Source organism: Leopardus geoffroyi, chromosome C2 (assembly GCF_018350155.1).
Source record: "Leopardus geoffroyi isolate Oge1 chromosome C2, O.geoffroyi_Oge1_pat1.0, whole genome shotgun sequence".
Lineage (NCBI taxonomy): Eukaryota > Metazoa > Chordata > Mammalia > Carnivora > Felidae > Leopardus > Leopardus geoffroyi.
In genome coordinates, this window is record NC_059333.1 from 132,770,396 (window position 1) to 132,784,679 (window position 14,284).

At 36.0% G+C, this 14,284-nt stretch overlaps 1 protein-coding gene across 2 annotated transcripts in view; it reads left to right on the forward strand.

The window, feature by feature from the left end:
* CAPN7 (calpain 7) overlaps positions 1 to 14,284 on the forward strand; it is a 42,418-nt gene that overhangs the window by 20,173 nt on the left and 7,961 nt on the right. Inside the window, exons 11-18 of one of the 2 annotated variants that reach the window (XM_045503675.1) lie at positions 962 to 1,068; positions 1,960 to 2,080; positions 6,601 to 6,745; positions 6,872 to 6,971; positions 7,298 to 7,433; positions 7,971 to 8,046; positions 11,785 to 11,930; positions 12,704 to 12,766. In XM_045503675.1, the coding sequence (XP_045359631.1) occupies positions 962 to 1,068; positions 1,960 to 2,080; positions 6,601 to 6,745; positions 6,872 to 6,971; positions 7,298 to 7,433; positions 7,971 to 8,046; positions 11,785 to 11,930; positions 12,704 to 12,766 (894 nt within the window). The remainder of the gene's footprint in view (positions 1 to 961; positions 1,069 to 1,959; positions 2,081 to 6,600; positions 6,746 to 6,871; positions 6,972 to 7,297; positions 7,434 to 7,970; positions 8,047 to 11,784; positions 11,931 to 12,703; positions 12,767 to 14,284) is intronic. The other variant, XM_045503676.1, reaches the window with a different exon arrangement.

A 14,284-nucleotide genomic window follows, 5' to 3' on the forward strand; every position in this document is an offset into this window, starting at 1 on the left:
ACCTTTCCAAAGAAGTCTCTTCAGATCAAAGGATGTGTCATATTGTCATCCTTACATGTGTGTGTGTGTGTGTGTGTGTGTGTGTGTGTATATATATTTTATAAATTCACGTTCAAGGAGTTTCTTGTTTCTTAATTTTTCCCAATCCTAACACTACTTAGCCTATAAAACAAGGTGTGTGCCAGTGTCCTTTAGTTGTATGAGGTAAACTGGGCTTAGATTAGTCAAATTAGTATAACTTTGAATTACGGCACTAACCAGCCTGGAGCCTTAGAAACGGTATTTAAGCATTCTTAGCCTCTTTGCTTGTCTAAAACATGAGGATAATACCCACCTCGCAGAATTGTAAAGACTAAATGAAATAATGTATGCAAATCGTCCATTGTTCATAGCTGGTTAGTTTCCCTGCTGGTACAGGCCTCCTTCACTCTCTGGTTCTTACAATGTTAGGCAGAGAATATATAGGTGATAGGTAAATGAAATAGGATGTTAAAATTTTTTCTCAGCCTGCATGCTCAATTGTTCTGTCCTTCAAATATTTTTAGTTTAGCTTTCCAATTCAGTGCCTTTTAATTTACCCAGCATAGCCTAGAAAATGAGAATATATGTAAATCATTAGGAAAGTGACTCTCACAAAGTGAGTCACTTTAGTGAGTACTAAATGGTGAATGACAGTCACCATCATTATTAAAGCAGCTTTTTCCTGTTACATGTTTTGAGTTTTCATCATACTTACCAGTAAAATAATTCTTTCATTCAGGGAAAGCAACAGAGATTATAAGGAATAGATAAACTTGTGCTTAAATCCAAGTAGGAATTTGAGTTAAACAAGAAATTTATTAGTGGTAGAAAACAGCTTACTACCCTCTGATTTATTCTATCGAAATCATTATATCAAATTAGTGGGATTTAAGAGTCTGACAACAACATAGACACTCCTGAAAATGTGTTTATGTTACAGAATATTGATCTTCATGCACTGACCGGGTGGATACCAGAAAGGATCGCTATGCATTCAGATAGCCAAACTTTCAGTAAGGATAATTCTTTCAGAATGCTTTATCAAAGGTAAACATACTCATTCTCTCTCTCTCTCTCTCTCTCCCTCCCTTCCCCCCCCCCCTTTTTTTGGTAGTAAAAGAGGCTGTTTTAAAACTTTATGCCTTATTTATAGAAGAGATATTGCAGAGGAAACATTATTAATTACTTAGAGAAATTGTGATTTTATTTATTTTGTTTTTGGTTTAAGTAATCTTGACACCCAGCATGGGGCTCGAACTCAACAACCCTGAGATCAAGAGTCATGCTCCACCAACTGAGCCAGCTAGGCACCCCGGGAAATTGTGTTTCTAAAATAAAGTTCACTTTATGTACTTGCTATGGCCAGCCCTCAGTTATCCTCACTGATGGTTACAATTAATCCAGATTATAAATAATCCCAAAATATTTGAATCTGGAATATGTCATATGGACAACTTGTTTTGTACTTCCTAAGTACCTACAATTTGAGGGAAGGTGGAAAAAGAGAAGTCTGAGAATATAAAGAGGAAGGTAGCTTAAGCCTTAAAAGAATGATCCACATGTAGGGACTGGAAAATTGTCTATACAATACACATTCATTAGTGAAACTAGAAAACTTCAAAGATCTCACAAAATGTATTTCACATCTTCAACTTTATTTGTAAATCATTTGAAAACTTAGCATTTACTTTCCTTCACTGATAAGTTTCTACCTAATAATTGACTAAAACTGGAGGAGAGTGGGGCAGTATGATAATTTATCTGCTACATTGTGAAATACAAATGTACTTCCTGTTCTTTGAAGGGTGTCGGGAATTTTAGAAAAGATTTCAAATTTGCGGAAATTTTCGTGTAAACCTTGAGACTAAAGGAAAGATAGTGTGATCTGAGGTTACAGAAATGTTTTCTTTAATTATTTCTCTGTCGGCGTCATTCCAGATTTCACAAAGGGGACGTCCTCATCACTGCATCAACTGGAATGATGACGGAAGCTGAAGGAGAGAAGTGGGGTCTGGTTCCCACACACGCATATGCTGTTTTGGATATTAGAGAGTTCAAGGTTTTGCTTTACATTTTTTCCTCCTTTCTCTTACTTAATAGTAAGACATTGCAAGGATCCCTAATAGTATAATAGACTTTTGAATACTGACAAGTCAAGGTTTGGATGAAGTTTTAAAAATCATTCCGCCTATGTTCCATTAAATAATTTGACCTCACCATCGGAAATTATGAAATCAAAAGATGGGAAATGTAATGACAAGGACAGATACTGATGACAAAACAGACATGCTGTATGCCTCTTTTTATTGTTCATAAAAGTAAAGGGTTGAGATAAATACACAGCCCTCAAGGTTCTCTGGCATTAGGGTCAGTCATAGTGTTAGGCTGTAGAGCATGGTAGATTTCAGTAAATATTTGTGAAAGGACAGAAAATAAGAGAGTGTCTGTGAATAAGAAACATGCCATTGGTTTTGCAAATGTTTCTCTTCCTAGTTGCCCTCACGTATTTCAGACCCTGGCCCTGTGCTCTGGTGTTGGAATGGTTGACTTCATTACTTCTCAGGTTATTGACTAGTTATTTTCAACTGAAAAATAGGTCTGTTCTACGGATTAGAAAATACAAAGATTACAGGAGGATTCATTTTCCCTGATATTATATAGTATCTGAGCTAGGCAGTCACTAGAAAGTTTAACTAGCCATGTGTTCCACTTTCCCGTTTCAGCTTACAGAAGGAAGTAGTTATCAATCAGTAATGACAGTGTTCCACTGTGTATTTATTAGATTGATCTTCTTAGATGACACAGGCAATTATATGCAATTATATGAATTATGAAGGCAATAGGAACCTGCTGCAACATTGTCTTTCAAGTCTTTATAGTCTCAAGGCTTTCTAAATCAGCCACTCGTGTATCCCTAACCATACTGTGTAGAATTATGTATTCCTTTAAAAGTAGCATAAAATTTGATGACTTAAAGCAAAAAAGTTAAAAATATATGAAATTGAATAAGTTGAGAGCTTTGTGTTTTAGAAATGTGATTTTCCACAAACATCAGTCAAAACATTAGGAATAACAGTTACTATTATTTAGTACTATGTGTATGTTATTTTATTGTTAAAACATCCTGATAGGTGATCAATAGTGAGGTAATAGTAAGATAATTAAATTTAGATAATGAAAGTCAATATGGAAGTTTAATCTTGAATTTGAGGAAATTTTCTGTGAAGATTATATCATTTACAAGGCTATTTTTCTGATTGTTCAGAGGAAACTAGACAGATAACATGCTTATGAGAGAAATAGGCATCTATGGTTTGACCTGAAAACAAAACATTTAAAAATTTGCTGAATGTCAGTAAAGAATTTCAAATAATAGCCTTTTTAAAAAATCAGAAGCATTATTCACATAGTATCAGTTCCACATGGCAGTTATTTCGTAGAGATTAAGGCATTTTAGAGCCTGTGTAAATGGAGTAAACTGTGGCCCCAAGACAGGTTTCTTCACTCTGTTCATATGTGTGCTTTATGGTCATATCTTAATTCTGTGCAAATCCCTGATCAAAAGTGGTATTACCCAGCTTGAGCAGACATCTCACCTTGTGGAGTTGACCCTGCTCTCCTTTTGCTTACATGAACTCTTTGTAGTCAGTGTTGATCTTTATCTAAAGGCTTCTTCATGTGTTAAAATTTTTAGGGGTTTTCTCTAGTATCTTTGATTGGTTATACATTTGGTGAGTTTCCTGGGTTCATCATTTTCATGTTATTTTTGCTGTCTGTATTTTGAGATCATTCCTTAGTTCTGACTTGTATTTGAAAATATTTCCAGGGGTGCCTGGGTGGCTCAGTCAGTTAAGCGTCCAACTCTTAATCTCGGCTCAGGTCACAATCTTGTGACCTTGAACTTGAGCCCTGCATTGGGCTCCACGCTGACAGCGCGGAGCCTGCTTGAAATTCTCTCTCCCTCTCCCTGCCCCTACCCTACTCGTGTTCTCCCTCCTTCTCTCTCTCTCTCTCTCTCTCAAAATAAACTTAAAAAAACTATTTCCAAAAATATTTCTCTCACTGAGGCATTAATTTCTAGAACCTCTGTTGTGCAGGTAGACCTAATCTTAAACTAAAGCTACTGCCAATCTTCTATCATTTGTGAGTTTCTTCATTAAATAAGATTTTATTAACACTTGTGTGAAAATGTTATCCTTTTTGTTTGTCTCTAACCAGCTTGAGTTTTCTAAGATCTTTTCTAAGATCTAAGACTTTAGTCTCAGCAGTCCTTTGGGTCATTTTTTTTGTCTCCTCCTTAAGGTGATATTCCATAGTCTACTATGAAGATACATCTCGGTCTCAGGCTGCTGTCTCTAAGTGCAGCAGGTCTCACCAAGGGATTTCTGAATCCATCCACGACGTTGCATTTGCTGCCACGTGGAAATAACTTTGAAAATGGGACGTTTCATCATAAACCAGATCCAGATCCTTTTTTAGTCTAACATTTCTTCCCCTATTCAGGGCCTCTGACTTGTAGGCTCTCTATTCAAACAAAATCTACAGCTATATCTTAGTGTCCTTGAATGTCAGTGATTGCTCAGACCTGCCCCAGAAAAGCTTAGCAGCAATTTCCTCTCTTTTATATTCCTTTTTAAAGAAGTGTTAGACTTCTGGGGCACTTGTGGCTCCGTTGAACATCTGACTCTTGATTTCCAGCTTGGGTCATGATCTCCTGGTTTACGGGATTGAGCGCTAGGTCCAGCTCTGCACTGGTAGCGCTTGGGTACTGCTTGGGATTCTCACTCTTCCTCGCTCTGGCCCTTCCCCCACTTGTGCACTCACGCACTCTCTCTCAAAAACTTAAAGTGATAGAGTTCTGAAATAAGGCACATTTCCTGTTTATGTAGAACTAGGTTTAATGAAAAAAAAAGTAGTAAATTAGAGTTAAATATCTGTGTGGCAGGGGCAAGAGTGGACAAGTGGTAAGAAAACACTGAGAAAAGGAATTTGAAGATTCCTGAGAGGAATGAGTCTTATGTCTAGAAATCACATCTATCCTAGGCTATGATTTGCCACATTTAAAAATAGGAGAGGAATGTGTTTTTCAAAAACGTCCCCCAAACGGTTTATGACTTCATTAGAAAATTAATATGATTTCCTAATTTGACTGCCTGAAATAAGACAAATACCCTTCTGGATTTACAAGCTCTTTGGATTTTCTGAGTCCATGTAATCAGTTCTGTAGACATACCCAGTATTTGTTGAGCACTTACCATAACCTTAACGCTCGGTTTTATAAGCTCAGTGGAGACTTTTGAAAAGGACAATAGTGTTACCATTTCAGGGAGTGTACAATCTCACTGGGGAGTCAAGGCTGGTACATTTGCACAAGTAGGAAGCAAGATACAATGGGAACTTATTTGTTTTAAACTAAAGTAATACGGAGTGTTAGCACTAAAATGTTTAAAGAAAAGGTAGTAATTAATTAAAAGAAGAAAACTGATTGCTAAATATTTTGCATACATTACTTCATTTAATCTTCACAAGAGTGTTCTAGGAAACATTGTAATTTTTATTTTACCTGTGAATAAACAAATGCTCAGAGAGTAAATGATCCCCACCCAAGACCCATAAAACTGATAGAGCTGGTGTTCGGTCCCATTTCATTCTGACTCCAAAGTCCATGTTCTTTTCCTCTTCACTGCTTCAGTCTGCACTGAGAGAGGGTCAGTGGAGGAAAAAGCTAAGGAGGACCTGACAGGATCTGAAGGGAAGGTGGTCACAAGGGATCAGAAAGGGCCTTCTGGGGAAGGGAGACAGCATGGTAAATCCCTTTCGAGGTAAAACTGAATAAGGATTATTTGTGGGAATTTTGAGAGGAAAGACTAAGTTAGAGCCAAAGATACATGGGGTATGAATACTGGAAAATAAAGTGGGGCCAGAGCAGAGTAGGCTTTGAAAGGATGGGAAAGTCTTGATGCTCTAAGGCAGCACCATGCAAAAGAACCTCCTACCGTGATGGAAATATTGTGTATCTGGGCTGCGCATTAACTGCTAGCTGCACGTGGTCCTTGAACACTTGGAATGTGGCTTGTGTGACCAAGGAGCTGGTTTTTAAATTTTTAAAAATTTTAGGGGCGCCTGGGTGGCGCAGTCGGTTAAGCATCTGACTTCAGCTAGGTCATGATCTCACGGTCCATGAGTTCGAGCCCCGCGTCAGGCTCTGGGCTGATGGCTCAGAGCCTGGAGCCTGTTTCCGATTCTGTGTCTCCTTCTCTGCCCCTCCCCCGTTCATGCTCTGTCTCTCTCTGTCCCAAAAATAAACGTTGAAAAAATAAATAAATAAATAAATGTGCCGCTGTTTAAAAAAAAAAAAATTTTTTTTTAATTATCACCTGTGGTTAGTGACTACCATACGGACAGCATAGCCCTCAGGAATAGGTAGCCATTTACAGTTTTTGATCAGATGTGTGACCTAGTGAAAGTGTTGATTAAAGAATATTTCAAGTGGATTTGGAAGGAAAAGTGTTCAAATATAATTAATTAAAAATAGGGTAAAACTCTTTTGCAACTTTATCTCCTGCTTTTTATTAATAGGGGCTGCGATTTATCCAACTGAAAAATCCTTGGAGTCATTTACGTTGGAAAGGAAGATACAGTGAAAATGATGTAAAAAACTGGACCCCAGAGTTACAAAAATATTTAAACTTTGATCCTCGAACAGCTCAGAAAATAGACAATGGTAAGTATCTTTTTAATTTTAATACCATTTGATCTTTAAATAACATGGTTTCATAATATGAAAGGTATTTATTCAAGTCATTTATCATTAAGATATTTTATGGATTAACAGACATCTAATTTTCAGGAATATTTTGGATTTCATGGGATGATCTCTGCCAGTATTATGATGTGATTTATTTGAGTTGGAATCCAGGTCTTTTTAAAGAATCAACATGTATTCACAGGTAACTTTTTTGCACATTTCAGAATATGCTTTATGGTAGTCTCTACTTTTTTCATATATAAGGATTCATTTATGAAGGATTAAGTTATATATATATTATATCATTTATGAAGACCAGCATTCTTTTTGCCATGCCCACAGATGACTGCCATGTAATTAGTTATTTTGTTTATGTATTTCTCAGTTATGCCAAAAAAATTTTTAAACAATAAAACAAAAATCCTGATAACTTAGTTGTATTAGAGACACAAAGCTTTTAAAAATAGTGTTCTACTTTAGCGCAATGAGAAATTAATTACTACTTTCTTTGTTGACTTTATCTTTTAGTACTTGGGATGCTAAGCAAGGACCTGTGAAAGATGCCTATAGCCTGGCTAACAATCCCCAGTACAAACTGGAGGTGCAGTGTCCACAAGGGGGCGCTGCAGTTTGGGTTTTGCTCAGCAGACACATAACAGACAAGGTACTGATCCCTTCCTTATATATCTATCCCATACAGAAACTTTAAAAAATGTAATTAGACCAATGTGAACAAGATATGTAATTTGATCACCAGCCTGTTTCATTTATGTAAGTGGCTTGAAAATAGTGTAGTATTAGGTAAATGTTTTCCTCTAAGGAAATTTATATACTTACAATCTTGTTCAGAAATCATCTTTGAAGAAAAATGGGAGTTTATGCTTTTCAGTGAGGGTTTTGAGGTTGATTATATATGCTTTAGGTCTCAAGAGTATTAACATTAAAATACTCTGAAGGGGGTTTGGAGATGTTAAATCATTAGGCCTGATTCTGTAAAGGGAAACTACCATAATCTTAATAACCTTAGTCTTGTTTAATGTATTACTTTATACAGTGTAGTCATCCTTGAAATGAATTTAATTCAGAGAACATTTTTTATAGCACTAAGTAGCTTAAATGCTCTTAAAATTTGAATTTTCTTCCCACTTAAGAGCATTGTGAGCCCGTTTTCCTAACTACATTGGATTCTTTGTACTTTTAGGATGATTTTGCCAATAACCGAGAATTTATCACAATGGTTGTATACAAGACTGATGGGAAAAAAGTTTATTACCCAGGTATGTTTGGTAGACAAACATTCAGACAAACAATTGAAATTTTATTTACCTGATTACATTTAAAATGACACGCTTTACGTAGATAATATGCAGAAATAATAATGCTGATAGACTAACAAAAACCACTCATACAGACAAGGTGGTATTTATACTACTTTTGTGTTTTGTTTTGATTTGTTTTTAATTTAGAGACCTCAGGAATTTGGGATTCCTATATTCTTATATGTTGCTGTCAGAGTTTTATTTCTAAAACTAATATCTTTTTCTCTGATCAAAAATTCTGTGGTTTTTCCCTGAACTCCTGGATAAAATCTAAGCTCTTTGGCATGGTTTATAAGCCTTTTGATATTCTGACCTTAACCTTCCTGTCACCTTTTATCTCATGCCGCAGCTTTTCACAGTACCCTCAGTGAGGTACTGGCTACTCCTGAACATACCATGCCCTTGTTTCCGCTCTTTTCATACAGTTTCTTCTCCTAAGGATCTCTCTCCTCCTTGTCCTCTACCCATTTTTTTCCTTTTACCCTAGTTTGTGTAATGAACATGGTTAATATCCAGCTTATATGTTACTTCTCTGTGATAACCTTTCTGCCAGGCAAAGTGAATCTTTCCCTCTGCAGGACTCCTGAGGCATTTAACATACTGTATTGAAACCACTTTGCTTTCATATTTAAAAAAAAAGTTTATCACATATTAAATGATAGGAACTGTTAGTTTATGTTCTTGTTGGAGAAACAGATAATAAGAAAAATACCAGATAGTGATATGTGTGTAAAGAGATAAATGGGGTCATGTGTTAGTGACTGGTTGGTTGCTTTGGTTAGGTGGCCATGGAGGGCCTCTTTGGGAAAGGATAAGAGGAACCCTAAATGACAAAAAGGAATCAGTCATGTAAAGAAATCGAGGGAAAAGCATTACAGGCAGAGGGAAGAACAAATACAAGGACTCTGAAATGAGAAAAAGAAACAGAAAAAAGACTAGTAGGCCAAGGGTGGTGTGATATCAAGAAGTCAGAAAGATAATGCAGGCTCAGATCACATGATGTTCTGTAAGCCACAAGGATTTGGATTTCATTCTCAGTGTGTTGGGAAATCTTTGGAGGGCCTTGATCAGGAAAATGACTTGATAGAAACTTTTTTTTAAAGAACATTCTCTGTAGAATATATTGGAGGGGGCAAAAAAACAGAAGCAGAGAAACAAATTACATGATTTTGTATGAGAAATAATGGTGGTTTGAACTTAGTAGAGAAAGAGTGGACAGATTTGGGTTTCAGTAGGATTATCAGGACTTGAGTTGATGTAGGGGGCAAAGAGGAATCAAGACTGATTTCCTGTTTTTTGGCTTAATTCATAAAAAGCTGCTGTAACATTTACTGAGATGGGTAAGAGTTGGTGGGGGTGGGGAGGGACCAGTTTTGTTCTGGAGTAAAATCAAAAGTAAATTTTGTGGTTTTGTTACATTTAAGATATCTATTAGATATGCAAGTGTATAAACTAAGTAAGCAATTGGATTTGGGGGAAGAGTTCTGGGATAAAGTCCTGCCATTTGAAGACAGGACTGTATACACTACCAATGGAGAGAGTTGTAGGTACAGAGATGAACACTCAGAACCTGACCCTGGGATTCAAACATCTTAAAGTTGAGCAGAGGAAGGTTACTGCAAAAAATTAGAACAAAATACCTGATGAAATAGAATAAGGTTTCACATGACCCAAGGAGAGAGAATATTTCATGAGGGAAAGAATGAGCAACTGCATCTGTTGATATTTTAGAGGTCAGGAAATTTAGGTTAGAGAAGAAACAAATGGACATAGCATCTTGGCAGTCATTGTTGACCTTAACAAGAACAGAGTTGGTGGATAGGTGGACCTACAAGCCCAGTTAGAAGTGAATTGAGGAGAGGCTGGGAGGTAAGGAAGCAATTATTGACAGTTCTTTTAAAAAGGACAAAGAAATGGGCATTACTGGGGGAGATGAGATGGAAAGTGGTTTTGTTAAGTCTTATTTAATCAGAGGAAAATGATAATCGTATCCATTACACTGTGAAGGTCATGAGGCGGGCACTGATTCCTATCAGTCAATATCCCTAGATATCCTGGAATGGACAAGGCAGTATGTCTAAGAATTAAAGTTAAACTAGCCAGATTTTCTATTCATATGTTGGCCACTATACAACCAAAAAAACAAATATTGTGGCTATATAGTCTTAGCATTAAGATGTTTATATATAGGCTTTCGACCTTCAAAAATATTTTTGTTACTCTTTTTATTTGGATTCTCTTTTTCTTTTTGTTTTTTTTTTAAAACAATGCTCCCTCTTACATATAATGATACTGCCTTTTCAGAAAAGAGTACTTTCTGGTTTATAATTTTATTTTCATCACAACACGCTGAAGAAAATTTTTAAAATACTCTGAAATTGTTCCTCATTTCACAGAAGAGGAAACTGAGACATAGAAAGGTTAAAAACCTTGTCCAAGATCACAGATAGGCCCTTTTTCTCTTCACTAGATCACTTTACTGTGAGCATTAGAGACTTTGCCTGTTACAGATAGATAGTAAAATGTTAGTTATTTCAATAGATTACATTATAAATATTCAGTGTTCCTAAATAAGCTAAGTGATATAGCATTGATTTTAAATGACATGTACTAATTGACATGCATGAAATGATTCTATTGCATTGGCCTTGATTGAGGAGACATCAGAGAATATATTCGGTAACATTGTTTGTAATAGAAAAATACTGTAAATAATCTGTCAGACTGAATAACTAGATGGGGGTATAAATAAGTCATTCATATAATGGAATATCATGCAGTTTTAAAAGGAATAAACCATATCTGTGTAGAACAATATGAATCTTAAAAACATGTTGAGTGCAAAATGAAAGCTTAAAATAAGACCTATGCTGTCCTTTTTTTAGATATATGCCCACAGAAATAACATTCACTCATTCATTTTTAGGGATGTGTGTGTGTTAGCGTCTGAAAAGCCCACTAAATCCATCAGAGTGGAACAGAATAGGACTAAGGGTGGTGTTTAAAAGGGACTTTGGGGGCGCCTGGGTGGCGCAGTCGGTTAAGCGTCCGACTTCAGCCAGGTCACGATCTCGCGGTCCGTGAGTTCGAGCCCCGCGTCAGGCTCTGGGCTGATGGCTCAGAGCCTGGAGCCTGTTTCCGATTGTGTGTCTCCCTCGCTCTCTGCCCCTCCCCCGTTCGTGCTCTGTCTCTCTCTGTCCCAAAAATAAATAAACGTTGAAAAAAAAAAAAAATTTTTTTTTAAAAAAAAAAGGGACTTTGTTTTATAAAGAATCTAGTATGACAAAAAGTGTTATTCAGTTATGAATGGTGGAGAATATATCTGTTGGTGGGAAGTATATTTTTATATAGTTCTTTGCATCTTAAAACATTTCCTCAAAACAAAACAAAGCAAAGCCAATCTTGACTTTAAAATCCCGTTAGAGAAAAATGCTTACATAAGGCTTACTAGGGATTATTTTATATCTCATTGAATGTATTCCAAAAGATTCCTTTTACTTACTAGAAATTATTTAAAGTTTTAAAGTGTTTAATTACAAAGTTTTAAGTTGAAATTTAAATTCTCTAGTAGCATTATATTTTAAAGATTGAATCAGTTGGGGGGGGGTCCATCCATTTAATTTTTTTCGTATCATGAATTATAAAACTTAAATTTAAAAACTACAGAAACTAAAGCATAAACCTACTTTTCTGTAGGTGACCCACCTCCATATATTGATGGCATTCGAATTAACAGCCCTCATTATTTGACTAAGATAAAGCTGACCACGCCTGGGACCCATACCTTTACATTAGTGGTTTCTCAGTATGAAAAACAGAATACAATCCATTACACTGTCCGGGTGAGTAAACCAACATACAGTGACAGAACACGATAATATAAAGTACATAGTATGCTTGGCTTCTTAAGTGGGATTAGCTATAGAAGAAGTTTATATCTGAAAATTGATTGTCCTCTATAAATTTGTGTGTTTATCTGTATATCAGTTCAGTATTAAATTATGCTTCCTGCAGAAAGTAATGCTTTTGAAAAGTAATGTATTTTGAGTGAACATTTTAGTTTTCAGAATAATAATTTAGTCCTAAGGTAATGTGGTATGTTGGACTAATAAGTTCTATTTCAGATCAAGCAGTTAAAAACTTCTTTAACCTCTATAATACTTTCATTGAGTTAAAAAACACAACTTTGAACTTAGGAAATCAATTGCTTATAAACATACAGTTATCATGTAGCTGGGAAGGTTATTTTAATTTTGTTCTGCATAGGCTGTTTTCCCATACATCAGTAAGGGAGCTCAATTTGAATAGATTTTTAGAGACATTGGGGAACTGCTTCTACCCCTTTATTCTTCAGATGCAGAAACTGAGGCCTAGCGAAATTGTCCTGAGTCAAACACACAGAAAGCCAGGACAAGAACCCCAGCTGTTCAGTTCTCAGTTCATTAAACCTGACTTGATAACTAGGCTGTGTACAGAATCATGGCTTTTATGTATGCCAACTAAGTTTTCAGCCATCCAATATATTCTTTTATCACTTTGGTATTTTTATAAGTATACACTTTATCAGTACAATAAACTTTTTTATTTTTTTCAATCACTTTTTTTTTTAATCTAGGTATATTCAGCCTGCAGCTTTACTTTTTCAAAGATTCCTTCACCGTACACCTTATCAAAGCAGGTAAGAGAATTCTTTCTCTGGGTCATAATCTCAGAAAAATCTTAGAATTCCCTTGCCTTTTTCTCCTTTTCTCACTTTATCTTTCACATTTAACAATTAAACATTCTGGACTTGACAGTAACACAAGGGAAATGTAAGTAGCCTGCAGTCTGGGTTGGAATACGAGATCTTCAGTGAACAACATTCAGTGATTCTGTGGGAAGAACTAAAGTTCAAAGAAAGAAGATTATGTAGACTTTGGTCATTAGGGAAGGGTTCATCATGTAGACGAACCTTTAAAGTAGAATTTGAGACTGGTTTTGCAGGGTGTGCTAGATGTGTAGCGGAAGATTCGAGGGAGAATTCGTGGCTCCCTTGTCAAATGTTAATTGACCATACATATTTGGGATTGTTTTGATAACCGTAGCTTTATAGCATAGCTTGAAATCAGAAAGTTTGATATCTCCTGCTTTTTCTTTCTTGGGATTTCTTTGGCAATTCAGGGTGTTTTGTGGTTTCATGTAAACTTTAGGAGTGTTTTTTTTTTTTTACTTGTCATTAGAGTCCTGATAGGGATTGCATTGAATTTATCGATGACTTTTGGTGGTGTTGACATTTTAACAATATTCTTTCAGTTCATGAACATAGAATACCTTTCCATTTATTGTGTCATCTTCAATTTCTTTTATTAGAATATAGTCGTTTTCAGATTAGAGATCTTTCACCTCCTTAAATTTATTCCTAAGGATCTTATTGTTTTTGATGTTACTGTAACTGGGATCAGTTTCTTTTTCAGAAAATTTGTTAACAGAAATATTACTGATATTCTGTATGTTAATTTTGTATCCCGCAGCTTTACTGAATTTGTTGATTAAATCTAACAGGTTTTTGGTTGAGTCTTTAGGGTTTTCTATATATAAAATGTCACGTGCAAAGAGAGACAATTTTACTTCTTCCCTCCAATTCTAATACATTTTGTTTTTCTTGCTTGATTGCTCTAGCTAGGACTTCCAGAATTATATTGAATAGCAGTGGTGAGAGTGAACATCCTTGTCTTGTTCTCCTGATCTTAGAGGAGAAGTTTTCAGTTTTTCACCATAGAGTATGATGTTATTGTGAGCTTGTCATATATGGCCTTTATTATGTTGAGATATGTTCCATCTATGGCTCATTTCTTAGAGAAGAGTTTATATCATGAACAGATACTGAATTTTCTCAAATGCTTTTTCTGCATCTGTTGAGATGATTAGAAGATTGTTTTCTTTTGTTCTGTCTTTTATGATGTATCACATTGACTGATTAGCATATGCTGAACCATCCTTGCATCCCTGGGAATAAATCCCACGTAACTGTGGTGAATGGTCGTTTTAATGTGCAGTGGAATTCGATTTGCTAAATATTTTGTTGAAAACATTTATATCTGGGGGTGCCTGGATGTCTCAGTGGAGCATCCAACTCTTAATCTCGGCTCAGGTCATGATCTCACTGGTTCATGAGTTCGAGCCCCATCTCAGGCTCTGTGCTGGCAGCATGGGGCCG